We start from the raw sequence: 27,137 nt of genomic DNA, 5'->3' as shown, positions 1-27,137 counted from the left end.
AATCCTCTTCACACCTCCCATGTTTCCACCTACTGTGGCCTGTCTCAGCCTACATCATGTACAGTACCAGTGAAAACAGTTCCATCATCAGATAAGTTCGGGGAGCATTGTATCGCCTCTTGGAGGACCACAACACACACTAGCTCATCAAAGGCTCTGGGAAGTCCTGCATAAAGAAGTACGGTTTCCCAAATCCTAAGTTATTTGGCTGTGGGACAATTTTCCCATAATATCTACCAACATCTTGAGGAAGAGTTTGGGAAACATTGACCCAGACATACCAAAAGGCATAAAACTATTTTTATAACCTTAGAATAAAAATCGATGGGCCAGGTCTTCCTGGGTGGTGCAGTGGTTGAGAATCTGCCTGCCAATTCAGGGGACACAGGTTCGAGCCCTGGTCCGGGAAGATCCCACATGCTGCAGAGCAACTAAGCTCTTGCGCCACAACTACTGAGCCTGCGCTCTAGAGCCCGTGAGCCACAGCTACTGAGCCCGCGTGCCACAACTACTGAAGCCCGCGTGCCTAGAGCCCGTGCTCCACAACAGGAGAAGCCATTGCAATCAGAAGCCCGAAAACCCAACGGAGCCAAAAATAAATTAAATAAATAAATTTATTTAGAAAAAAGAAAATAGATTGGCCCATTGATTTTTTGTGTGTGTGTGGCTGCTTTGGGTCTTCGTTGCTGTGTGCAGGCTTTCTCTAGTTGTGGCGAACGGGGGCTACTCTTCGTTGAAGTGCGCGGGCTTCTCATTGCAATGGCTTCTCCTGTTGTGGAGCACGGGCTCTAGGCACGCGGCCTTCAGTAGTTGTGGCACGCGGGCTCTAGAGCGCAGGCTCAGTAGTTGTGATGCAAGGGCTTAGTTGCTCCGCGGCATGTGGAATCTTCGTGGACCAAGGCTCGAACCTGTGTCCCCTGCATTGGCAGGCGGATTCTCAACCACTGCACCACCAGAAAAGGGCGGCCAATCTCTCTTGCAAAAGTCCTTCTATTTACCTAGCAGACACTGTTTTCTCCTATTACAAGGAAACTGGGTTTTCTCGGCCCGAATTTCTTAAAATTACATTTGGGGCTGAATAAACAAATACAAATTACTTTCTTTTCCTGGAGCACAATCATAAAACATTTTTCTTGAAGAATAATGTCTCACTATGGAGACTGTCAATTTAACCTGTTATTTTACTGGCTGTTTCTGATTTACCTACCTCCCTACCTCTAGATGGTTCATCTATATAATTGGCTACTACTGGTTAGAGATAATAAATTCATCTTTTGAGAAACTCTACCAAAAGACTTCTTTTAAAGATGTGCTGTCTCATGCCCATCATGTCTAGTGTTATGGGTTGAGCTGTGTACCCCTTCCCACAGATATGTTGGGGTCCTAAACTCTGGTACCTCAGGATGTGACCTTATTTGGAGATAGTCTTTACACAGACAATAAAGTTAAAATAAGGTAAAATTAGTGTGAAACCTAATCCAATATTGCTGATGTCCTAAACAGGGGATATTTGGACCCACACATGCATGCAGGGAGAATGCTATGTGAACAGGTGGCCATCTACAAGTCAAGCAGAGAGGCCTGGAACAGATCCTTCCCTAACAACTCTCAGAAGGAACCAGTCCTGTTGACACTTTCATTTAGGACTCCTAGCCTCCTCCCCGCCGCCCTGCAGGGTTGTGGTACTTTGTTCTAGCAGCCCTAGCAAAATAATACATCTAGTGATTACAAGTGAGGTCTGTGTTACACCCCCTCTAAAATGTTTTTCTGGTCCCTAACTTCGATGTTTTGCATGGTGGTCTCTAATATAATACTGATTGCTGGTGTTTATTGGGTGCTGTGGCAGCACTGCTCTAAGAGTTTCACATGTAGTAATTTGTTTAATCCTCACAAAACCTGTGAGGTTGATGCTGTTGTTATTCCCATCTTATGGGTGAGAACATCAAGGGATAGAGAAGGTCAGTAATTACTCCAGGTGACACAAGTTAGCAAATAGCAGATCCTGGATTTGGGTTGGTACTCTGGGTTTTGAGTGCGTATATATAATTCCTACACTATGCTGCTTATGAGTGTAGCCAAGTGGGGGCTTTATAAAATAGACAGGAAGGATTCAGCAGAAAGAGGGGCAGGAAGAGAGTGAAGATTACTCATAGGTTTTGTGGATTGGAGGGTTGAACCAGGAAGAAGGTGTCTGCTTGCTGCTCTCTGGCGGCCCCTGCCGACAGGGGGGAGAGAGACAAGGTGGTCTGGACCGGAAATGCAAAGTTGCTGGGAAGGCATTCCTGGTGCTGTTGGAGGTGGGGTGGGATTGACAGGAATCCCCACCCACCCTACGCGGGGGAGCGCCGTTATTGGAGGCGCTCTCGGAGGGAGGCTGGCTGGTAAACCCGGAAAGGGGTGCTTGTAGTTCCAGCCGGAGGGCCTCTGAGGGCCTTCCCAGGATCCTCCCTACGCAGTCCTCTCACGTGTGACCCCCTTGGCCACACCCTGCTGCTCTCAGAGGCGTGGGCTTCTGCTACTGGTTGAAAAGAAGTCAGGCCTCTCGGCGTGGCGTGGATTTCCTTCCCGGGATAGGCCTTAGCCCCTCCCCTTTCTCCCAGGCCCAAAATGGATCTCTGGATTTGGGAGCTGCAGCTACAGTTCCTTCAGCTTCAGAATTCTGAGCAGCACGGACTGCGCCCCAGCCACGGATAGGACTCCTTAGAACATCAGCCTGTCAGGGCTGGGAGTCATCCTCAGGAATCCCTGCCTCTCTCGTTTTAAGGTAAGAACTGGCATTTCAAGCTGTTAGATGGTGTAGTGGGTGCTGTGCGTACCTCCCAGATCCAGGTGATGTGTACCCGGCCCAGTTTCTTGTGTATTGGCTGTTTAGCTGCTCTAGTCTGCAGAGATTGCTCTGGCCAAGGGGTGCCCCTCACCCCGGAGGTTATTTCCCTCTTCCCGCCGCCGCTCCCACAAGCTCCCAGCCTGTAGGCACTAACTGGCAGATAAGCAGGTAGAGAAGGTCAGCGCCCTTGCTCCCAGGTGGAACCAACTCTGGTGCAATTTATGCTCCCTGTGGGATGCGGCTGAAGCTCCCGCGGAGACCACATACTTGCTTAGCTTTCTTCCTCTACTCTGCTTCCCTCACTTCCTTTTTCCTGAGAGCAGTCCCTCAAAAAATTACTTATGCTAGAGTCAAGTCTTAGGCTCTGCCTTTAGGGCATCTGACTTAAGACAGAATACTTGCTGAATAAATTAACGAAGACCCAAGATCTTCTTTGGGGGAGTAAGAATTGACAGTGCATTTGCTTCAGCTTTGGCTGCTTGTACTTACATTTAGGGGGTAATTTAGGCAAAGAATCGACTTTATAGGTTTACAGTTAGGATTATCTAATTGAGGTGGATAAATACAGATTTTTCTGGTGCTAGAGATTTTATTATGAAGTTGTTTTGAAAAGCCTAGTAGGACTATACCATTTAAAACGAGTTCTTTAGCTTTGAGGACTTTGATTTGTTCTGTCTCAGTTTGGAGCTGCAATAGTCAGTAATGGATTCAGTTGCACAATTGATCATTTTCCCTGAAATTGTCATATTCTTTTCTATACTCCTTGAGGGACAGGGTCTATTTCATCTTGCTCATCTTTGCTTTGCTGTCTGGCACAAAATATCGTGAATTGTAATGTTCAATATCTTTGGATTTAACGAATCAGCTCCCATAAAAATATTTTTCTTGATAATAAGTTTAGAAGATTTGATCTAATACTTTGGGGGATTTTTGTTAACTTTTGGGGGTAACTTTATCCATGAGAATCATATCTATGCTTTAAAAAAATTGTGGAATGCATTCAACATGGTAATTTAAATATTTGCTGTGAAGAACTTGAGTTGCTTCTTCTTATCTATGATCATTTCTGTGATTTGCAAAGGCACATACCTCCCCAACCCCAGAATTTTACAGAAAACAACCAATCACAAATTTTGAGGTGCAGATAGCTTGCTTTATTTTGTTGTTACTATCTCAAGGAGGTCCAACAATTATAACTAACAATTGAATTTAAACCTGCATGAAAAGAACTACATCAAATTGATATTTTGGGCAGTTAGTAATATTTTGTTGTTTTTAATTTAACGACAGCTTTATTTTGTTGTTGTTGTTCTTTATTTTTTGCTGTGGCTCATTGCTTAGTTGCCCCGGTTTCTCTGGTGTAATTTAAATTTAGAGCTACCACACGAAGGCGTTGGCTGCACCCCGGGACCTCCAAGAGTTGGCACTGCTCTGGCATAGGAACGCATGAACAGCTTGGTTAAATGAGGGGATGGCCAGGTGATGTTGCTTTTCCAAGCTACCCAGGCACTCTCTATGGTCAGAGACAGTGTGAAATGAGCGAACAAAGTGTTGGCCGTTGCACTTTGCTCTGGTAATATTTAAGTCATGATCATTTTGAGTGTGACATCATCAGAGAAAATGTAAGACGTTAAAGTGTTGCTTACAGGAGGGTAAATGCAAACATCACCAATGCCTTACATTTCTGATTCAGTAAGTATTGGTGCACATATCAGGTGACGTGCACAGCATCATGTCGGTGGATAGGACATCTTCAATGGGGAATTTCTCGACCCATTGAGGCTTACTTAGACATCAACATTATGTTGAGGCACAAAGATTGATTAAGTGTTGAGCAGGGTATTCGTTCCATAAGAAACTTTCTCCTACCAACAGTTAGTTTCAACAGTTACATTGTAAAATGTCATAAAATAAATGGTACAAAACTTTATAACCGTTAATTCGGCTATATACAGTATGTACATGTCACTAGAAAATGTATAATCTTAGGTCAACAATTAAGAAAAGATTGAAATGCATATTTTTGAACTTCGACTCATTTAGGTTGATACAAAACTACATTTTTTTTTTAAGTATTTACAGATCAGAAAGATTAGTCTATGTGAATCGTTCAGGAAAGGTTAAGAATGTCTGAATATGAGAGCACAGGCCCTCTTAAATGGATCGAATATTTATATTCACAGTAGCTGAGTCAGATCCAAATTCATTCTCTAAGCGCAGGGTATAAAGTCCACCATCTTGTTTCTGTACATCCATGATGATCAGAGTTGTCAGGTCATCTGTGTTTTCAGTATGGAATCTCCCTTGCTGTTCTTGATTTTGAATTTTTCTTCCACCATGGGACCATGTTATTTCCGGGGTAGGCTCACCCGTAAAAGCGCAGGCTACTGTTAAAACTTTGCCCTCGTCAATGCTGATGTCAGAGGGAAGAGCTTCAATTTTAGGTGGAATTCCTTTATGGAACAACAACAACAAAAAAGTTTTAGGATCACTGAAAATATAACAGTTTGCTTTCTACTGAATTGTATGTACTAAGGACTCTACCATGCTACTAGGCTTGTCTACCTCTACCAGTAATTTGATTGCTCACCTCTTAGGCCTGCTTTAAGCATCCTACTAGTTGAGCTTTCCAGTTGTGTCATACTAGATTTTCCCATAAAACTGCTGGAACTCATTTCTACAAAAGACTCTTGCATGGAGGACATGCTTTGGGCAGACATGCTTGCAAATTTCATTTCGGTCATGCTGCTAGCACTGCTGCTGCTGAAACTGCTGAAGGAGGCCTCCTGCTTAGAGGCAGACATTTGGACTGACTGAGACGAGAAGCTTCCTTGCAAGCTCGTGTCACCACTTGTCCTCAATACTACCTCTCTGGGAGGTTCTTCAACTAGAGCTGTGGAGCATAGCAGATACACAGTGAACACCAATGACATCTGGTTAATTGGTGACATCTGACACTGACTTACAGAAATGGAACACTTAGACACACACACAGAAATGCAACCCAAACAATTTGCTGTGGAAGCACAAGCAAATACATACATACAGTTGTCAAGAGCTAGCTCAGTGTCTCCCAGAAACGAATCCTTATATTTCTATCATTACATTACATGCAGGTGCTAGAATCACTAGGAGAAAAATGATTAGTCATACAGAAAATAATTTTTATATTGTGCATTCTGAAAATACATGTAATAGGACAGTTGGTAGCTTTGCTTTGAAAGTTAACTTATCCATGTTCCTGTCTCGCTGTAAAGAAACGTTGACCGTTAAGAATGAATTCACACAGGAGGCCTGTGTCTCTTACACATGGAACTTAATGAGGCTCCAGAGAGTTTGCTGGGCTCAGAAGACAAAAGCAAAAAAACAAACCAAAAAACTCAGATAACGGCCTTAAGCAAGTAAGGAAAATGATAAAGATATACTTACGAAGGACCGTTAAGGAAGCAGTAGCTGAACACTGGCCATGGAAATTTTTGGCCTTAATTGTGTATTTCCCACTGTCACTTACTGAGGCCTTTCGGATTTCAAGGGAATATACGTTTCTGGAGCGACTTATGCTGATATTTGAAGAAACAGAAATCTAAAAGGAAGAGAAAAAAAGGGTTTCTTTGAGCTCTTCAGGAGTAGATGGAGTATTTAAAGCTTTCTTCAGTAATATATTCATAACTCAACTTACTGGCAGGTTGTTTTTAAACCATTCGATTTCAGGCGATGGCTCACCACTGATTTCACAAGAAAAGAGAACATTTTGTCCTTCGTTAACATTTTGAGATCTGGGCTGGGAGATGAAGGCTGGAGCATCTGAGAGTTCTTTGCTCAGGGTCAGATCATACTGACACTTGATGATTCCTTGGCTGGTTTTGCCAATGCAGGTGAGGATCCCTTCATCTTTGTGACCAGCCTGCTTGATGGTCAGCGTCTGGTCGCTGCCTGAGACGCCGTATCTGTACTCCTCGGAGTTACTGAGCTCTACCCCATTCAATACCCATTTCACATCAGTGGCACCAGCAATGTTGGCTTTTAAAGTCACTTTCTGACCATCAGGTATACTCATCTGAGTAGAATATGCTTTAATCTCGGCATGAGTTCTGATTTCTTCTGATGCCTGTGATGTTTTAGTGATTTCCTCATGGACAATGGATTTTTCCAGGGAGGTCGCTTCTGATTTCTTGACTTTTTCGGAAATCAGAACTGTTGAAGCTTCCTCCTTGAGGGCCAGCTTCTCTGGAGATTTCACCTCTGACGTCTTGATCTCTTCAGAAATTAGGGCTTTTTTGGAAATTTCCTCTTGGACATCTGCCTTCTTCTGGGATATACTTTTGGAGGTCTTTTGTGTCGATACTTTCTGTATCTCAGTGTCTTTTACAGCTGAAAAAGAAAGCTCTATAAGGCAAACTGAATTGGAAAGAGGCCCCACCCTCTTCTCTTGTGGATTCTGTAAGTGAATAATATACAAAGAAAAAACATTAACTTAACGCATGCAGTGTAGGTAATACCTAACTCTTTCTCAGTCCCAATCTTGGAAAGTTGTCATGCATGACTTTGGAGATCAGTGTAATGATTATTTAAACTAAACTAAACAGAAGAATGATTTTTATGACTTAAGGGGAAAAAAAGTTTTGCAAAGAATAGTTGAAGGATTTAGGAGATGGGTGGATTTAGGAGATTTTGAGTAATTAAAACAATTGAATTATGTTTTAGAAGACTGAGATGAAAGCAAACTAATTTTAATTGGGAAAACCGATACAGTTCTTTCATTAACTTTCCACTGCTTTGGAAAATTAGCAAGAGTGAAGCTTTAGGGAAGAAGTGCCATTTTGTATAATCACCTGACTTTATTCTTAAATGTTCCTGGGAGCAGGAATCTTATATAATCTCTATGGAATCTTATATAACACCACATACAATTAGACATTTAATAAATATAAAAGTGTATGCTAACTTCAAATATGTGTATTTGTACATTTGTGTACAAATGGTATTCTGTAACTTGGTAAAAGTTTTATTTTAATACTTTGTGTGTGTGTGTAAGGAATAGTGTTTAGAAATGTTTCCTTCATATTGTTTTCTGAAAATTATTGGTAAGAATAAAAGCCAACCTACCTTTTATTGTTAATTTGCAGCTAGAGGACACAGATCCAGCTGAATTTGTTATTGTACAAGTATAAAGTCCACCGTCAGAAGTATCAGTCTTATGAATTTCTAGGAAGAATCCTCCTTTGTCTTCAGAGAGTTTATATTTACCTCCTTGTGTTATAGCCTGTAGAATGCACGTGATTTGAGTTTTAAAAAGTGATTTAATTTTAAACTTTCTTTGGGAGATGGGGAAGAGGGAAGAGGTTAGTTTTTTTAGAAGATAAGTTTAAGGATCATTTAAGAACTGGTTACCTTTCCATCCTTTGTCCAGATGACAGTTGGCTGGGGTTCTCCAGTAGCTTTAACTGCAAACTTAGTGACACTGTCTGAAGAAATAGTTGTATCCTGCAGCCCAGTAACAATTACTGGTTTTGTGGAAACTGGTTCAGGAGCTTTTGGTTCAGTTTTCTTGGTTTCTGTTGGCTCAGCAGTTTTTGGAGCCGCTTTCTTGGTTTCTGTTGACTCAGCAGTTTTCGGAGCAGCTTTCTTGGTTTCTGTTGACTCAGCAGTTTTCTGAGCTGCTTTCTTGGTTTCTGATATGCTTGAAACTTCCTCATGGATATTCTTAAAGGCTTGTCCCACAAATTGGAAGTTAGTTTTGGAAGTTCCACCTTCACCAGAAATCTCACAAACATATTCTCCACAATCAGATTCAGTGAGGTTATGGATTTTGAGCTCATAGGTACCATCTGCCGAATAATGAAACTGGAAATGCCCATTTTCCTTCAGTTTCTTACCATCTTTATACCAGGTGACCTCTTTGGCACACAATACAGTACTTTCGACCACACAGGTCAGCTTTGCTATATCTTTAGAAGCTTCTGCTTTCAAGGACTGAATTATCTTGGGTGGGGCAGTGACTGGCAGCTGCTGAACCTTTTCTGTTGGTGTGGGTTTTATCTCTGTGGGTGATACAGCTTTTGGGTGAGAAGTCACCGGCTCTGGGGATTTCACTTGTTTTGGAGACTTGACTCCTTCTGGGGATTTTACCCGAGGCTCTGGGGATTTGACTTTCGGTGGTGATGTCAGAGCCTTTTCAGTAACCCTGGCCTTTTGAATGGTCAGAGTAAACTGTGCCTCTTGCTTCCCTTCGCTGTTCTCTACCACCACGCTGTAGTTGCCCTCATCCGAAGCCTGGACTGAAGAGATCTCAAAGGTCGATTTGTACTTTGCGGTGGTCACTTGGTGGCGGGCGGAAGTGCTTATGACTTGTCCCCTACGCAGCCATGTCACAGTCGGTACCGGCTCACCATCTGTATCGCAAGAAAACCTTGCAGAGTCGCCTTCATACACCGTTATGGACCTTGGCTTCGTAAGAATTCTTGCTGCCAAAGTCGTCTTGATCTTCCTGTGTGTGGATTTTTCTTCCAGCGACTTTTCTTCGACTGCAGCACTTTTCATTTCTGCAGATGCATGGTGTTCATATGATGAGAGACTTTCCTTTGTCTCTGTTATCTGTGATTTCATTTCCCTGACGGAAGAGGAAGCTTCCATCTCAGATGTTTTCTTAAATGATGAAACCGCATATGCCTCTGTTCTCGTCAGCTCAGGGAAAACAGATCGGGGGACCTCTTCGTCTCTGCGCTGGGAAGCATAGGTGGTGTAATCCCCTCCCGTGACGTCCAAGGTTGCATAGTCAGAAGCCTCACCTTTGTAGTTGGTGCACACGGCACGGTATGTTCCGCTGTCATCAATATGACAGTCCAGAATTTCCAGGGTCAGAACCCCACTGGTGTTGGTGTAATGAATCTTACTGCTCTCTTGAAGTTCTACACCGTTGTGGTACCATTTGACCTCGGCAGTTGGCTTAGACTGAACATTTAAGATAAAACGTGTATTTTGGCCGCACGGTACCCTGTGGGAGCGCATCCTCAGTGTGATTCGAGGCATGTGGTCCAGCGTAAAAGGCTGCTGACTCAAAACCTCATACTTCCTTTCTGATGTCTTCTGAGTTTTTAAAGCAGCTTTCATGGACTCATACCTGGAAAAGATATCAAATCTTGCCGACCTCTCAAATCTTGACAGTGAACGCTCACTAGACACAGGGCTGGGGGAACGTGGGCGAGTCCTTTCTGGGGTAGGAGACCTTCTTTCTACGTCATCTTCATCTTCATATTCCTCAGCTGGCTGTGGCCGTGGCCGGATCAGCTCGGACACCGGCCTCATCAACTCGATGTAGGTCGGAGACAGGGAGCGCCGGCGTCTCAGCAGCCTGGACACCGAGGAGGAAGTGTCTCTCTGAGCGTGTTTGGAGATCTCATATTCTTCCTCAATTTCCGTTATTTCAGTCACTTCTCTCTGGCGTCTTGATTTCTTTCTAGATTTTTCTTCCTTCGCCATGTGTTCCAGCTCGCTTTTGTATTCCGAGAGGCGCTGGGTGGTGGTGACTGGACGCAGCAGCTCTTGGTCCTCTCTCTCGGCCATAATCCTCTGCCGCTGCCTGGGCTGCCTGTGCCAGGTGCGGGCGTGCCGCTCCCGCAGCTCCGCGTAACTCGTGCTGGTCTCCGCCTTCGTTGGGATGTGATACGTTGAGTATCTGAAGTCTTTTCTTGCTTCCTCCACCTTGACATGAGCTTGTGGGGAAGGGTAACGCAGACTCGAAAGCTCAAAACGTGGAGGGCTCCGGCTTGGGGGTGAGGCTGAAAAACCCAGTTCCAGCTCTTCTTCAAGACGCAGCCTCTCTTCCTCTGTTCTCTTCATTGCCAGGTAGTCGTCAATGGGCAGGAGTAATTCTTCATCCGAGATGTCACCGAGAGAACGTCTCCTGGGTCTGTAATAAAAGTAATAATCAGGAGAAGGTGTACGCCGGCGGGCTGGTCTCACCATTTCAAGGTCGTCTTGGGACAGTTTGGGAATCCTCCACTTGGGTCTGTATTGATCGGTGATGCGTGGAAGAGGCATCACGTAGAACTGTTCCCATCTTGAAAGGCGGATGCGCTTGGGTCTTTTCTGTACAACTCTGTCCATCTTCCCAGGCATTTCAAATTGATCGCGTATCTTTTTGTACCATTTCATGTCAGACATGGGCACGAACTGCTTAATGTGTTGGTCTTCTTCTATGGCAGCCGGTTTGTACTTGCGTGGCTCTGGTACTTCGTAAGGCATGCGGAGTTTTCTCTCCTCCTTCTTTTCTTCCGTCTCAAGTCGGTATTCCCCTTTTACAGTCTTGGTGCTGACGGCTGGTTTGTAAAGGGTGGCAGCTTCTCTCAGTGCCTCCTGGGCGACCTGTGTCAGTGGCACAGTCTCAGTTCCGGAAAGAATTTCAGCCATTCTTAGCGTCTTGTCAATTTGCCTCTGTACGTGTCGTTCGCGCTCCTCCTTAGTCTTGAACTCCTGTTTGACGTACCTCAGGCGTTCCACTTGTAGGTGGGCCTGGCAGCTGGTGGATCCAGCAGTGTTTGTGGCTGTGACTCTGTAGTAACCTGTGTCTTCAGGCAAAGTATCCCTGATATGAAGAGCATAGTAATCCAAGCCTTCGTGGATAATTTCGATATTAGGCCCGAGGGACAGTGGCTGACCGTCTTTCTCCCATTTTAATGTTGGCGGGGGGATGCCAGACACCCTGATCTCAAAGCAGACGCTTTGGCCTTCTTGGCATTCTGCGTTTGCCAGTAGCCGTTTGAACATGGGTCTTAGGGTCGTACCTGTTGGAGGTGGGTGTGGGGTCACAGTCAGCTTTGCTTTGCAGCTGTCTTCACCGTATTTGTTTCTTGCAACAACAGTGTATTCGGCAGCATCGTCCGTAGTTACACTGTTGATTGTTAATTGGTAAAGACCCTTGTCGGACTCAAATGTGTACTTCCTATCATCATCACCTGGTTTGATTTTCTGACCTGATTTATACCATGTAACTCGAGGCTCTGGGTGGACAGTTATAGTTACTCCAAACCGGACATTTTCACCCACATAAACTGTCCTGTTATAGAGAGGCAGCGTGAATTCTGGTGGCCTTTCCAGGAGTCTCATGGTATCTGTTCTGCGCTTAAGTTTCTTTATGGTTCTACGGCAGTAATAGTCGTAAACTTCTCTCACACCTTTAACAAACAGCTCTGCGTAAGAACTGTCTTCCCCGTAGTCATTGACTACTTTGCATCTGTAGGTACCGTCATCGAATTTGGTAATGTCTTTGACATACATGGTGGCCACTCCATCGTCATAAGTGATTTCATATTTCTCACTGTTCTCCAGCTGTCTGACACCAAAGTACCACGTCACTTGGGTAGACTGATCGTAATTTTCAATTTTGCATACGTATTTGGCATATCCTCCTTCTTCAACGACTGCATGCATTATCTGTCCAGAAACTGGGCCGATTTCAATGGATGCCACTTTAACTTTAGCAATGCTCACTCCCTTCTGAGATCGAATTGCACCACCACAGGAGATCCTGGCTGCAGACACAACCAAGTTGAGGTCTTTCTTGATCAGGGTGTGGTAGTAACGTCGGTGTTTCAATGTCCTGATCACTTTAGTACTGACTCTTTCTATCTTCTGCTTCAGCCATGGGTGCTGGAGAGCCTCAGATGCTGTCATGCGAGATTTTCTCTCTTTCACTAACAGCCGGTCAACAAAGTCCATGGCTTCAGTGCTGATCTCTTGGAATGCTTCTTCATCAAAGGTATATTCAGCATTCATGATGTTCTCAATTACCTGTTGGTTAGTTTCAGCCAGGAATGGATTGATACCACTCAACAGCACATACACGAGTGTTCCGAGTGACCACATGTCTGTGGCTGTGCTGACAACATCATGCTGGTGGACTTCAGGTGCATAGTATTCAGGGGCAGTGAACAGAAGCCTAAAGTTGTCCCCTGGCTTCAGCTGATGGGCCTGACCGAATTCTATGATTTTAATGGTGGAGCTCCTTCTTGTTTGGTAAATGATATTTTCTGGTCTAATGTCAAAGTGTCCAATATTATGACTGTGTAAGAACTCAAGTGCTTCACAGACCTGGCGAACATAGCTTACAATTTCTCTCTCATTAAGTTCAAAAGCACTTGTGTTAATGCGTTCAAATATGTCAAGTCCTGATAGGAACTCAAAGATCATAACTAATTCTTCCATGCTTTCAAATGATTCATGGAGGTATAAGATATTTCGGTGCCTAGCGATGTTTAGAATGGAAATTTCTTTCTTTACCAAAACCTGATCAGCCCCTTTGACTTTAACAAATTTGGCCATGTATGTCTTCTTTGAGGATGTTTCAACACAACGGTGGACAATTCCAAACTGACCACGCCCAAGATCTTCAGCAATCATATATTTCTCATAGAGTTCCTTGGTTGAAGAGTGAGATGCTTTGGTCATAGAAACTTCCCTGGTTTCATCAACCTCTTCATCATAGTTCATAGCTCTGGTCTTATCTTCTTTGGTGACGGTTGGTTCTGAAGGCTCAGAAGGCTTGCTTAGGCCAAATTTATTTTCCGCTATTATACGGAACTGGTAACTTGTTTTTCCAAATAAGTTGATCACGGTATAGTGTGTTTCTCGGGCCTGTCCTACGCGGATCCATCTTTCTGCAGTGGTCGCACGTTTTTCAACAATGTAGTTGGTGATTTTGCTGCCACCATCAGAAGCTGGCTCAGTCCACGTTAAGTTGACAGAATCTCGTGAGACGTCACTAACTTTGACTCCTCTGGGTGGGTCGGGAACATCGGCCACATCCAGTTCAACTGTCTTCTGATCAATTCCAAACCTGTTTTTAGCACAGACCACATAGAAACCAGCATCTTTTCTCTCCACTCCATTGAGGAAAACAAGTGACGTGAAAGATCTTGTGACAATAACTTGGTAGTGGCCATTGTTGTCGATGAGATCTTGTCCTTTCTGCCAGGTGATCACTGGGTCTGGTTTGCCACTGAATGGGATCTTGATGCTGATTACCTCACCTCGGAGAGCATGGACTGCTCCCATGCCTTCAAGATTTTTAGGCAAGTGTATCTTGGCTGGAACTGTATCAGAATAAAAGAAGGAAGAATATAATTTAGCAATACCCAACACTATTTAAGAGCACCCCCCCCCCCCAATTAATAATATGTAATCTAGCACCAAAATGATGTTTGCTGATTTGTCTTTACCTTCTACTTCCAAGGAGGCAGTGCCAGACACAGACCCTCCTTGGTTGGTAGCTCTGACTTGGTAAACTGTGGCATCATCATCTGTGACGCTTGCAATGATGAGCTGGTGGTAGCCACCCTTAAACTCTTGAATCCTGTACTTTAATCCATCTGCGATGATTTCTTTGCCTTGTCTGTACCATTTCACAATTGGTTTTGGATGACCAGTCACTTTGCAGACCAAAGTAGCATTGCTCTGATATCTGACATTTAGATTTCTCAGTTCCTCTTTAAAGTGTGGTGCCTGAATTGGGACATCAGATTTGGGAATGACAGGTTCTGATATTTCACTCCATTCGCTTTCCCCACCTAGGTTTTCACATTTCACACGGAACTCATATTCAAGACCTTCAATAAGGTTTTGCACTGAAAAGACGGTTTCTCGAATTTCATCTGTTGTCACAGCAATCCACTTGTTCTGCTTCTTCTCACGCTTCTCAAGGTAGTAATTTCTAATCTTTGCCCCTCCATCACTGGCAGGTGGCTTCCAGGCCACAACACAAGAATCTTTTGTGACAGCAGCAATAGTTGGTTTGCCAGGAGCACCTGGCTTTTCTGTTTAAAACAAAAAGCATTTGACTCATGGGGTGAAACAAACAGCTTTATGAAGAGCTTATTTTATAAAAAATAAAATGTTATGAACCCAAAGTTCTATTAAGAATAACTAATCCAGAAAAATGAAATTGGTTACTTTATGCTGAGAAACTTACTGCAACACAAAGTTCGTTTTTAGAGAAAAAGGGGATGGGGTATACATGTGCCCTTTTAGATAAGCAAAAATTCAATTTAAGTGAGATAAAAGGCACTTGTACTTTAGCTGAATCTTTGCTATCTCCTTTCAAAAGTTATTTCTGTTTAAAAAAAAAGTTTCACATACAGATGGAATTTTGCCATAGGAAGATTGTAGAGGTTGTACTCACCAAATGGACTCTTAATGATCACAACTGAGGAGACTTCTAGAGGGTCACTGATGCCAAATGTGTTCTGAGCCGAAACCCGGAAGTAATACCCAGCATTTTCTGTGAGGTTCACAATTCTACAGGTTGTCACTGAGATGGCTGAAGACACCAATTGCCATTCAGCCCCTTCCTTGGCCTCACATTTCTCTACCACATAATTGGTGATCCAGGAGCCTCCATCATCTGCAGGTGGTTTCCAGCTGATCACCACAGAGTTCTTCAATAGAGCTTCAATCACAATTGGTCCTGTAGGTTTGTCTGGTTTATCTGTTGGGAGAAAATACAATTGGAGTGGTTTCTGTAGTGTGTCTCCCAGGATATTTTTCTTTTTTCTTTAAAAACAACAACAACAACATTCCCACTGAAAATGAAAATAAAATACCTTGTATTTCCACATCAAGGATGGCATCCACCGTTCCAAGAACATTACTGAGCTGAACTTTGTATTTCCCAGCGTGAGTCTTACGTTGGATATTCTTCATGACGAGATGAGTATACTGCTCAGTGTTTTCAATAGCAATGTTTTCTGAGTTTTGCAAACGTTTCTGGCCATGGAACCAAGTGATGGCAGGTACTGGACGGCCAATGTATGTAACGTGAAGTCGAAGCGTTGACCCCACAGCACCGTAATACTTCTCTTTCAGTGGGTAACCGGGATGGAATTGTGGCGTTGCTTGCAGGAGAAGCTTACTACTGGATTCTACTTCTCCAACCTCATTGGTAGCTATGCAGGTATAAACGCCTTCATCTTCTTGTTCCTCGGTCATTACTGTTAGAGTATGTGTGCGTCCATCTGAAGACATTTTGTACTTGCGGCTTTGTATCAGCTCCTTACCAAATCGGTACCATTTAATGTCTGGTAGAGGCCTTCCAACAATCTGGCATGAGAGTTGAGCAGCTTCACCCAGTTTGGTGGTGACATCCTGCATTTCTTTGCGTACTCCTGGGGCCTCTCCAGCTGAAGGGTATGAAAGATAACATTAATGCATTATTGTTACTACTGAATCTATAATCCTCTGTCCTTGTATATCAGGAATGAATTCATCCTATTGACTAATACTTCATTAGACACCATTATTTACGTATGAGTCTAATTCTTAAAAAGGCTTCACAGTGACTGGAGGATCATCTGGAAAGTAGAGATTCAATGAGCACATCATCATATTATTATGTAGAGTGACTTTTTATGATCGGGAGGCATTAACAATGTATAGGGTTTTGGGGAAATATTAGTTCTCTATAAATCTGTAGATTTGCCCTTACTTAGGTTCACTGAAGTGGGGTACATTTGTTGACCCTTCAAGTCTTACTAGGAGTATTAAAAAAAACCACCATTGTATTCAAGGGAGAAATTGCTTTAGGAATCAGTTCACTGCACCTAACAGTTCACTGCTGAGGTTATGTGCTTGGAATGACTTCCTCTAGAAGCATCAACTATTCCCTGTGTGTGCATATGCCAGAGTGAGTGATTTCTTTCCAAACACTTGCTCTCCAGTAAAGCTTTCTGGAGATCTACTTAGTCCAGAGGAAGAATTAGCCTTAACATGTTGCTCAGTTTGTAAACCATAAGCAGAGAACTAATGGCTACTTACATGTTAGTTTCGTCTTTACAGACATAGCGGTTCTTCGAGGTCTGCTCAGCCCTGTCTCATTCTCAGCAAAAACCCTGAATTCATACTCCGTAGCTTCCAGCAAACCCCCTATTGTGAATTGCCTGTCCTTGATGCGGTCCTTACTGCTCTTCTTCCAGGCACTGTCTCCAGATTGTCTATATTCAACCCAGTATCCAAGGATTTCTTTGCCACCATCGCATTCAGGTTTCTCCCATTGTAGAGTGACGCTGTCTTTGGATATTGAAAGAATCTCGAGTTCTCCAGGTTGGCTTGGCTTATCTGAAATATTTGAAAACAGTTGAAAAGGAAATCAGCTTTCCTGCTGAAGTAAAAGAAAAACAGCAAAGGTGGTTTGCCTCTCTGATTCTAACCCCTTTGGAAACTCTTTCCTTACCAAATGGATCTTTGCAAACAACTGGTTCAGAAGCAGGGCTGGTCTCGCTTAGGCCAACGTCATTCTGTGCGATGATGCGGAACTGATATTCCGCGTCGGGAACAAGCCCGGTGATGGTGTACATTGTGGTGGTGATCTGAGTCTTGTTGTGTCTGACCCACTTGTCAGTTGATGTCTCCTTGCGTTCAATGTAGTAGCCTGTGACCCGAGAACCACCATCGTCTCTGGGCCGGGACCAGGACAGGCTGACAGAACTCTTGGTCACATCTAGTACTTCTGGGGGATTGCTTGGAGGCTCGGGAGGGTCTAGGAATGTAAATGGAAAACACATGTGTTAGAATGCAGTCCCAACTCTTGTAAGCTGGTGGCTTTCCTTTCGAAACAAAAGAGCACTGAGAGGATTTTTACAGTGTTATGGTTGGAAGAGCACTTACTCAGTGGTGTTTTTGGTATGACTGGTTCCTCAGATTTCAAGGGTTTGCTTATTCCAAACTGGTTTTCTGCTGAAACACGGAAATGGTACTCCACATTTTCTTTGAGGCCTTTTACAACCAGAGATGTACCTCGGACTCTGGAGTCAATGGTGTACCAGGCGGCTTTAGGCACTTCTCGTCTCTCGAGGATGTAGCCTAAGATGTCAGCACCACCATCATCGGCAGGGGGTCTCCAACTGACCCTTACAGAGCGAGCTTGTATGTCGTCATATTCAAGTGGTCCTTCTGGAGTGTTGGGACTTCCTATCACCCTGACCTTGATGTAGACAGCCTTCTTGCCACATTTGTTTTCCAGAACCAGGTCGTAAGTGCCAGAATCATCCCTGTCTGCTTCTTTGATTACAAGCTCAGTGTGAGTTTCAGAGGTTGCAATCATGGCACGCTTACTAATATCTTGGCCTTCCTTGGTCCATTTACATATTGGGAATGGTTTTCCTTTGATTGGTATGGTAAGTCTGATGACCCCACCTTGTCTTACACAGATACCTTCCTGGTATCTTTCATCAAGTTCATAGTCAGGATATTCTGGGAAGAAAGGTAGGGTTACAATTAGCATTTTGGGAGGCGGGTGTAGGAAACAAGTCTTAAGGCAATTACAGCAGAAAGTAAATGATCATATGTCTTACCAAGCATTTCCGTGACTTTGACTGTTCCTGGTACCTCAGCGGGCTCCCCAGGTCCACCAGCGTTACAAGCTAGGACACGGAATCTGTATTCAGCGCCCTGAGGTAGGTGTGTGAGAGTATACTCCCGAATCTTGGTTGGGGTGGTGTTGCATTTGGTCCATTCATATTGATCAACTTTTTGCATTTCGATCAAGTAGCCTGTGACTTTAGATCCTCCTTCATCTTCTGGAACACTCCAGGCCAGGGAGACTGATGTCCTTGTTGTATCAGTAACTCTTGGGTTTTGTGGCTTTCCTGGAGGAGCTGGGAATAAGAATAAGACAACAACATACTTGTTAAAGTTTCTGCAAAGTTGAAAATCGAATGCACCACCTAACAATTTCAGTGAGTTGTGGAAACATGGACTATAACAGTAGAATATTTTTCATTTTGTAAATGTTTAATTCATTTTAATCAGTTAACATTACTTAAAGCTCTTGGTTTTTCCTTTGTCTTATTTGTGCTTTGTTTATAATCACTAATACTATCTTACATTTACCATCAGTTTTTAAAGTGCTTCCAGAAATATTAACTTGCTTTACAATTTTAACTGTGATATAGGGTGTGTATTGTGAGTTCCATTTTAAAGCGGGAGAAATAGACTCAAGAGAAGAATATAAAAAGTTATTTGCCCAAAGTTGCCCGGGGTTGGGGTGGGGAGGGGATTGATGACAGAGGACACAACTGAACTTTTTGAGCTGTTGGAAATATTCTATATTTTGATTGTGGTGGTGGTTATACAAAACATATAGAATTCTATATTTCAGAAGGGTGACTGTTGCCACATTAAATTATACCTCAGTAAACTTATACAAAAGGTATTTACCAATTGGATCCATGGCAATGGTGGGTTTGGAAGGACGGCTTGGTTTTCCAGTTCCTCTCACGTTAATGGCTGTGACACGGTGTTCATATTCTAAGCCTTCAGTAAGGCCAGTGGAACGGTACCGTGTCATCGTCACTGGTACTTTATTTACACGGACCCATCGATCTGATCTCACTTCTTTGCGCTCCACAATATATCCAGTCACTTGGGAGCCACCGTCATCTTCTGGTGGGTACCAAGTAAGTGTCATGCCCTCACGTGAGACATCAAATATCTGTAATGTTTCTGGAGGTCCAGGAATATCTGCAGCAAGACAGAGGTAAACACAACATGGCACCATGAATAAATTGAAGACTCGTACATTTGTATAAGTGTGTCTCGTATATACCATCTTAAAATGGTACATATAAGACTCTTGCAACTGTTTTTCTCGTGTTTTCATTTTTGTACTTTTCTTGCTGTTCCTCATTTTCTTCCATTTTATAAACATTTATTAAGCATGTATTCTGTATTGTTTCTCACTGTAACAGCCAGTCCTCCCTCCCCCCTTTCCTTCCATCCATCCTTCCCTAACTCCTTCCTCTCTTTTTTCCATTAAAAAAAAAACCCCAACCATGTTGAAAACTTCCAAGAACAGGAGGTTTAGAAACCTTGGAAAGACCCTGGGATTAACTTTGTGACCTATTTTTACTTACATAAGGGTATATTAAGAATAAATTCCTTCTTGTTAATATTTAGAATCAGAGGTGGGGAGAGTGGGGGCGGGCGTCCAGGACTTACTGATGAGGCTGCGACATTCTATGACCTCAGATTGCAAGTACGAGCCGATCCCGAAGCGGTTTGTCGCAGCGATACGGAACACATACTCGTTTCCTTCAGTGAGTCTGGTAAACTTAAATGTTGTTCTAGTCACTGATTCAGACACTGGCAGCCACCCTGGACGATGGGCATCACGTTGTTCTACCACGTAGCCACTCAGTGGAGCACCACCATCCAGTTCAGGCGGTCCCCAGGAAATGGTCACTGAAGTAGCATCAATTTCTTCAATCTTGACAGGCCCAGTTGGTGGACCAGGCTTGTCTATGAAAAAAAAAAAAGAAATCCCGGAGGTTAATTTTCACTTCAAATCAAAATTGGGTGACTAAACAACAACAGCTTGCTTGTGTCTTGGTCTCTCATCCTTACCGAGAATGATAACTTTAATGGTCTCTGAAGTAGTTCCGGTTGCATTCTTCAGTTCAAGTATATAGTCTCCAGTATCTCTGATAGTGGTTTCACGAATGGTTAATTTAGCTACCTTAGTATGAGTTTCAACTGTGACACGCTCTGATTCTCTTAGTTTAGAGCCAGCAAAGAACCAGGAAGCAGCAGGAGGTGGGCGACCAGCAATTGGTATCACCAGCTCTACTGGTCTGCCGGCTGGGACGTGGATGGTCTTTTGAGGCATTGTAGAAAGATCGATTGCTGGCAACACTATGAGAAAAAGTAGGCATTTATTCATAAGTATTATTTCTAATGACAAAGTGTCATGAATTCTGAATGTTTCTTTCACTTTCCTTTACTATTATTGTTATTTTGGTGATTCGGTACATACCTCTGAGGTCTTGTACAGTCACGGCTGTGATGATCTCTCTTGGTTCTGACACACCTTTCTCGTTTTGTGCCCTTACTCTAAATAAGTACTGTTCACCTTCATTTAAGGAAATAACAGTGTGCTCTAGGACTGTGGGTTTTAAGGTGACAACCTTCATCCATCTCTCGGTGCCAGCTTTGCAGGCCTCAAGAACATAGCCAGTGAGCCGGCTACCACCATCGTAGAGTGGTTTTTCCCAGGCAAGGGTAACAGTCGATTTGGTGACATCGACAACTTCTAGCTTCACAGGCACCAAAGGTACTTCTGAGACCAGAACTGCATCAGATGTTTCACAAGGTTCTCCAATGCCATAAATATTTTCTGGCAGCACTCTGAAATAGTACATGGTTCCTTCTATAAGTCCAGAAATTCTGTAGAGCGTCTTGCTGCATTTGGTAGTTACTGTTTTGAATGCTCTCATGGCAGCTTCACGCTTCTCAATAATGTAATTGTTGACAGGAGCTCCACCATCAATTGTGGGAACTTCCCAGGTAATGGTCACAGAATCTCTTGATACTTCCTTAACTTTCACTGAAGCACAGGGACCAGGAGTATCTAAAACAAGAGAATGAAAGATCCATACTTCCTGTTTGCCTGATTGGTTGATAGATTTTTTGGGGGGCAGGAAAATATACTCAACATAGTTCCTTTTAGAGAGGTGATAATCAGAGGTCAAGGTGTATCTTTTTAAAGAATCTACTCACAGCATAGTTGATTTTAAGACAAATACTTACCATATACTTTAACAAGGACAGTTGCTGATTTCTTGCCAGATTGGTTTTCAGCTTCAATGGTGTATTTTCCAGCATCATACCGGTTAACTTTGTCCACAATAAGTAAAGAGTAACTCTCAGTGTTGTCAATGATCGCCCGGCTTGCAAGGTCAATGCCCTTCTTGCTCCATGTGATGACGGGTGGTGGTCTTCCAGATACAGACACCATCAGCCGCAACGAGGCCCCAGCTCTGATGGTCACAATCTTCTTTAAATCATCTGCAAGCTCAAGATCCGGTATTTCTGGAAAGTAAATGTCAAAACTTAATTAATTCATGAACAGGTGCGATGAGAAAATAATTCACCTAAAACCTTATATTATAAATACCTAGTCTTTCCATGGGCTCAATTTCAGCAGTTGACTCGCTGTATTCACTCATGCCCTTCACGTTCACAGCAGCGACTCTGAAGGAGTATTTCTGGCCCATCTTAAGGTCTGTCACAGTGAATTCATTATTTCTTATTGTGGTCTTGGTATGCACTCGGTACCACTGGTCAGTGTCCTTCTCTTGCATTTCAAGAACATATCCTATGATGTCAGTGCCACCGTCATACATGGGCTTGGTCCAGGCTAAACTAATGCTGTGTTTGGTGGTATCTACAACTCTCGGAGCAGAAGGTGGTCCAGGGGTATCTATGAAATTTTAAAATAAGGATGCAGGTATTACACAAATAAGGAAGCTTGAGATTTGTATTTTTGGTTTTCAAGACTCACTGAGGCATTACTCTTCTTTGTCCACACTCACCAAGATACTCTTTGTAACTAGGCTATTCTGACGTTGCAGGATAGCACTGTATACTCTATTATTACTATTATTATTGTTTTAAGAGTTAAACTTCTTTAGAAAGGTAGATGTTTCTTTCTGGCCACTTTGGCTAGCTATGCTGTGTCCTGCTAAGCTCATTGCTAACAGTACCCATTCTCAGGGACTTTTCTTTACTTGCTCAGCTTTCAACAGGGTTAATATCACTTGTCACCTCTACATTGCTAATAAGTACAGGAATAAGTTTCTTCTACTTCCTCGATTCAATCCAAGTGATTTATTGCTTTTAGTTCTTGGGCTTAAACTTTGTACAAGGATTTGCCACTTATTTCTGAAGCTTTTGTGACAATTATTTTGTTAGATGCTTACTAAAATACAAGAAGCTTTATGCTCTGCTAAGCCTCTTAAAAGAGATGTTGTCTTTTTTTCCTTTTCAGTAGTTATTATCATTACAACAAAATTCTCTCCATTCTTAGGAAGATTTGCAAAATACATCCCTTTCATATTGGTAGTAGAATAGTTTATTTTTTTCACAGATTGGAAAATACTGCAACAGTTTTTAGCAATGTAACTGCTAACTTATTGACAGAAGTAGTAGTTGAAGTGTTTTCTGTCTTAGGCTGTATTTAAGATCCTTCTAATAAGCATATGACTTTCTAGACCATTCACAAATTCTACAAGTTATTGGAAATGGCATGTTGGAAAATTATTTGTAATGTGGTTTTGTTGGGCATTAGGGTTATGTATGATTCTTGGAACTCACATGATGGTTCTCTGCAAGAGATAAAGTTGGAAGCTTCGCTGGGTTCGCTGTTACCAGCAGCATTTACTGCGGTCACCCGGAACTGGTAATCACAACCTTCCATCAGGCCAGTCACCTTCAGCCTGGTATCATACACCACATGGTCTTTGTTCACACGTGTCCAGCGCGAGCTCTTCTTCTCACGTTTGTCTACTAGATAGTTGCTGATCTCGTTGCCACCGTCAGATTCAGGTTTTGTCCACTGAATGATGATATGCTCTTTGCCAGCCCCAACTTCTTCAGGTATGCCAGGTTGTGATGGAATAGCTATTTATATTTTTATGAAAATAAAAGGATGATCAGAATCGCACAAAATCACTATTGCTATGACTGTCCTCCCTTCTCCCTGATCCCATTACATTTCAACTGCTGAACTGTTTGAGTGTTAATACTCACTGAAGGAGTTTCTGGCGACAATGGGCTCTGATTCAACAGGCACACCAGGGCCATATTTGTTTACTGCCCGCACTCGGAATATGTATTCGTTGTTCTTGATGAGTCTGGTAACCACATAGGATAGGGTTGGGCATTCGCCTTCCACAATCACCCAGTTGAGTCTGCTAGTCTCGCGTCTTTCCACGATGTAGTGAGTTATTTCTGCACCTCCATCTTCCTGAGGAAGGCTCCAGGCTAAAGTGCACTTCTCCTCTGTTACTCTGCTGACGGTGAGCTTTCCACATGGGCCCGGGGAATCTGAAACAGGTGTAAGGACGAGCAATGAGGAAGGTGTTTCTTTCTGCCCACGCTTGAGAAAGCTATGAAAATCAAAGATCATTTGACGTACTTACCGAGAACTTTGACCACGACAGACACGGCCTTGGTCCCACTGGCATTCTTCACCGTTAAAGTGTATCTTCCACTGTCACTTCTGTCACAGAACTTGATCACAGCAGTTGCTCGTTTGCCAGTGTACTGCAGAGAGACTTTTTCACAGAGATCTAGTTCCTTGTCCCCTTTGGTCCAGATAATTTTGGGTTCAGGTTTGCCACCAACTGCAGCATCGAGAACAAGATCCGAGCCTGCTCTGATGGTAACCAGATCACCCTGTAATCTGGCATCGAGTTCGGCTTTGGGTGGAGCTGTCATAGGCAAAATAGATGTGAATGAATATATGATAGTTTATTGTTATAGAAATTGTGATAGTTTAAAAGGAGAGCATTGACTATTCTTTACCATATTCATCTCGGCAAGTGATGGGGCCTGTAGATTCTGATCCTTTGCTAATTACGCCTGCTGCATTCTTGGCCAACACACGGAATTCATAAGTGTCTCCTTCACTGAGAGCAGTAATGGTGAAGAAATTGTCAGATACAATGGTGTAGTTGCACTTGAGCCAGCGACCATCTCCAACTTCACTGACTGGCTTACGCTCTATGATGTAGCCTACAACCTTGCTGCCTCCATCATACACTGGGGCAGACCAAATCAGTGACACCGTTGATCTGGTGACATCTGTCACCTCTGGTCTTCCTGGTGCATCTGGAAGGGATGCAAAAATAAGGTTAAATGCAACTCTGAATTTTGCTAGTACCAATAATGATGACGATGATGGTGATGACGGTGATAAACAAATGTACCCTTAAATTCTGATACCTACCAACTGGGTTTTGAGCCATCATAGGTCTTGATGCTTCACTGGCTTTGCTAACGCCTGCGGCATTGAGTGCGTACGTTCTGAACTGATATTCCAGTCCTTCTACCAAACTGGTCACTTTGTAGTTGCACTCTAAGCATGGCAGTTTGTTTTCTTTCACCCAAAGAATGGTGTTACGTTCTTTCTTCTCAACCCAGTAGCCGATGACTTTACTGCCACCATCATGATAGGGTTCTTCCCAGCGAATAGACATGGTATTGGCAGACACATGGTAGACCTCAGGTCTGGTAGGTGCACTTGGTGGGACTAAATATAAGCAAAGGTATCAAATATGAATACAGTTTTATAAAATTCAGGGGAAATATTTAACTATAATAGAGACTTGGAAGTACGATTTTTATTTTTCTTACCAAATGGATGCTCAGCAACGATTGGTGCTGATTCCAGAGGCTTGCTGACACCAAATCTGTTCTCTGAACTGACACGGAAAGAATATTCCATGTATTTTGTGAGATGAGTGACTTTAATCTGAGTGCGCTTGACGCTGGAATTGACAAGCTGCCAAGCTGTTGTACCTGACTCACGCTTTTCAACTATGTAATTAGTAATATCGGTGCCTCCATCATCTTTAGGTTCAGCCCATGACAGGATGCATGATTCAGCTGAGACAGATGAGACTTCAATGGGGCCAGTTACTGGACCTGGCCTTCCAATGACCACAACTGTGATGGTAAATGTTTTGACACCAGCTGTATTTTCCAGGGTCAGGAAGTACCTTCCAGAGTCACCTCTCATGCTGTCCTTTACAGACAGGGTGGTTCTGTCTTTTGTTGTTGTGATACTCACTCGATCTGTCTCCTTAAGTCTCATTTCTTCAAGCTTCCATGTTACTTTGGGGGTGGGACGACCACTGATTGGCACGTCAATGGTAAACGTGCTGCCTGCTTTGCAAGTTATGAGCTGATTGGTAATTCCAGTGAGATCAGCTGTGGGCTCAATTTGAGGCTCCTTGATGATGACAGAAGAGAAGGCTTCCCTGGGTTCACTGTAGCCAGCATCATTCTTGGCCTTCACGCGGAATTCATATTCAGTGTTCTCAGTGAGGTGCTCCACCGTGAAAGTCAGCTGTTTGGTGTGACCAGCTTCAACCCAGAAGTCAGATCCCTTTTGTCTCATTTCGAGCAGGTAGCCAGAGATGCGGCTGCCTCCATCATGGTCAGGTTTAAGCCAAGCTAAGACCACAGAGGATTTGCTTGTGTCAATGACATCAAGTCTCTTTGGTGGAGCAGGCTGTTCTGTGGCTACCATTGGTTCTGGCATTTCATAGGGTTCACCAACACCATACTCATTTTCTGCAGAAACACGGAAATAGTATGGAACGCCTTCTACCAGGTCGTTGACCTTGAGGATCTGACGAGTGCATTTTTCACTGACTACCTGCCAACTACGGCGACTGGCTTCTCGTTTCTCCACCACGTAGTGATGGATTCGGGCACCCCCATCAAGGAGAGGGGCATCCCACATCAGTGTAACAGATCCCCGGGTCACATCCTTGAAGGTAATCGGGCCAGGTGGGCCTGGAGAGTCTAGCACCTTTACGGTGAATGTGATTGACTTACTACCGCTGTTGTTTTCCACAGTAAGGGTATATTTCCCGGCATCGTTTCGGTTGCAGTTTTCCACGGTGAGGGTGCTGAAGGAGTCTGTTGTATGGATATCAGCCCGAATGCTAAGGTTGGAGTCAGGTTTGCTCCACACAGCTGTCGGAGTCGGTCTACCCTGATAGGCAATGAAGAGGCGAATACTGGCCCCAGCTCTGACAATATGAGTCTGCTTGAAGTTGGCATCGATGTCTAACTCAGGAGCTGATAATCGGTCAACTGCTTTAATGGTGCCGGTCACTTCACAGCTGTCTCCTTTTCCAGCACCATTGACAGCACTAACCCGGAATTTGTATTCTGCACCTGCTTGTAGATCAGTAACTGTGTATCTTGTTTTCACCCATCCTTCTGCATTCACCTTGTGCCAGTCTCCTAAGTCAGCTTTGCACATTTCAATAATATACCCAATTATCTCCATCCCTCCGTCAAACACTGGCTTAGACCATTCTAAGCTCACAGTTGTCTTTGATGTGTCTGTCACTTTGACCACAGTGGGAGCACTTGGTGGGTTGACTGGCTCTCTACATTTGATTAGTCTTGAGATACCACTTGCAGGTCCTACTCCTGCAGCATTTTCAGCCATGACATGGAATTCATACTCATTGCCCTCTGTCAGACTGGTGACTTTGAATCTTGTCTCAGAGATTGGTCGTTTGCTGATGACTTTCACCCATCGTGTGCTTTTCTTTTCTCTCCTTTCAAGGATGTACTGTTGAATTTCACTGCCACCATCTGATTCTGGCCTTGCCCATGTCAGGGTAATGCTATTGCCTGTTACATTACTAGGTTCTGGAGTGCCAGGGGAATCGGGAGTAGCTGTAAAATGAAAACAAAGAAAGAAATAAACCAATTAGACACATTTGCTTGGAAGTTAACC

At 43.4% G+C, this 27,137-nt stretch overlaps 2 protein-coding genes and 1 long non-coding RNA gene across 3 annotated transcripts in view; 2 read left to right on the top strand and 1 right to left on the bottom strand.

Moving 5' to 3' along the window:
- The window catches only part of PLEKHA3 (pleckstrin homology domain containing A3), a 94,437-nt gene that overhangs the window by 45,689 nt on the left and 21,611 nt on the right, over positions 1 to 27,137 (top strand). The gene's annotated exons all lie outside the window — the stretch shown is intronic.
- Positions 1,120 to 26,156, top strand: LOC113631028 (uncharacterized). Its single transcript, XR_003437164.1, has 3 exons — positions 1,120 to 2,764; positions 25,232 to 25,329; positions 25,958 to 26,156. It is a non-coding gene; the product is annotated as an uncharacterized LOC113631028 (long non-coding RNA).
- Positions 3,959 to 27,137, bottom strand: part of TTN (titin) — a 277,274-nt gene continuing 254,095 nt past the window's right edge. The window contains exons 289-314 of the mRNA XM_027126990.1: positions 25,010 to 27,076; positions 24,603 to 24,905; positions 24,179 to 24,484; positions 23,794 to 24,084; positions 23,402 to 23,698; positions 22,967 to 23,272; positions 21,768 to 22,073; positions 21,401 to 21,682; positions 20,628 to 21,221; positions 20,219 to 20,506; positions 19,814 to 20,113; positions 19,034 to 19,336; positions 18,169 to 18,471; positions 17,483 to 18,067; positions 17,049 to 17,354; positions 16,634 to 16,933; positions 15,424 to 15,999; positions 15,003 to 15,308; positions 14,044 to 14,637; positions 8,450 to 13,917; positions 8,219 to 8,374; positions 7,934 to 8,090; positions 6,507 to 7,198; positions 6,257 to 6,410; positions 5,418 to 5,720; positions 3,959 to 5,280 (exon numbers count right to left, since the gene is read on the bottom strand). Coding sequence (XP_026982791.1) covers positions 4,982 to 5,280; positions 5,418 to 5,720; positions 6,257 to 6,410; positions 6,507 to 7,198; positions 7,934 to 8,090; positions 8,219 to 8,374; positions 8,450 to 13,917; positions 14,044 to 14,637; positions 15,003 to 15,308; positions 15,424 to 15,999; positions 16,634 to 16,933; positions 17,049 to 17,354; positions 17,483 to 18,067; positions 18,169 to 18,471; positions 19,034 to 19,336; positions 19,814 to 20,113; positions 20,219 to 20,506; positions 20,628 to 21,221; positions 21,401 to 21,682; positions 21,768 to 22,073; positions 22,967 to 23,272; positions 23,402 to 23,698; positions 23,794 to 24,084; positions 24,179 to 24,484; positions 24,603 to 24,905; positions 25,010 to 27,076 — 15,842 coding nt within the window. The 3' untranslated portion in view covers positions 3,959 to 4,981. The remainder of the gene's footprint in view (positions 5,281 to 5,417; positions 5,721 to 6,256; positions 6,411 to 6,506; positions 7,199 to 7,933; positions 8,091 to 8,218; positions 8,375 to 8,449; positions 13,918 to 14,043; positions 14,638 to 15,002; positions 15,309 to 15,423; positions 16,000 to 16,633; positions 16,934 to 17,048; positions 17,355 to 17,482; positions 18,068 to 18,168; positions 18,472 to 19,033; positions 19,337 to 19,813; positions 20,114 to 20,218; positions 20,507 to 20,627; positions 21,222 to 21,400; positions 21,683 to 21,767; positions 22,074 to 22,966; positions 23,273 to 23,401; positions 23,699 to 23,793; positions 24,085 to 24,178; positions 24,485 to 24,602; positions 24,906 to 25,009; positions 27,077 to 27,137) is intronic.

The sequence above is a fragment of the Aethalodelphis obliquidens genome, unplaced genomic scaffold (genome assembly GCF_003676395.1).
Source record: "Aethalodelphis obliquidens isolate GAN/ISIS:26980383/991018 unplaced genomic scaffold, ASM367639v1 scaffold2, whole genome shotgun sequence".
Taxonomy (NCBI): Eukaryota; Metazoa; Chordata; class Mammalia; order Artiodactyla; family Delphinidae; genus Aethalodelphis; species Aethalodelphis obliquidens.
This window is presented reverse-complemented; position numbering and strand designations above follow the sequence as displayed.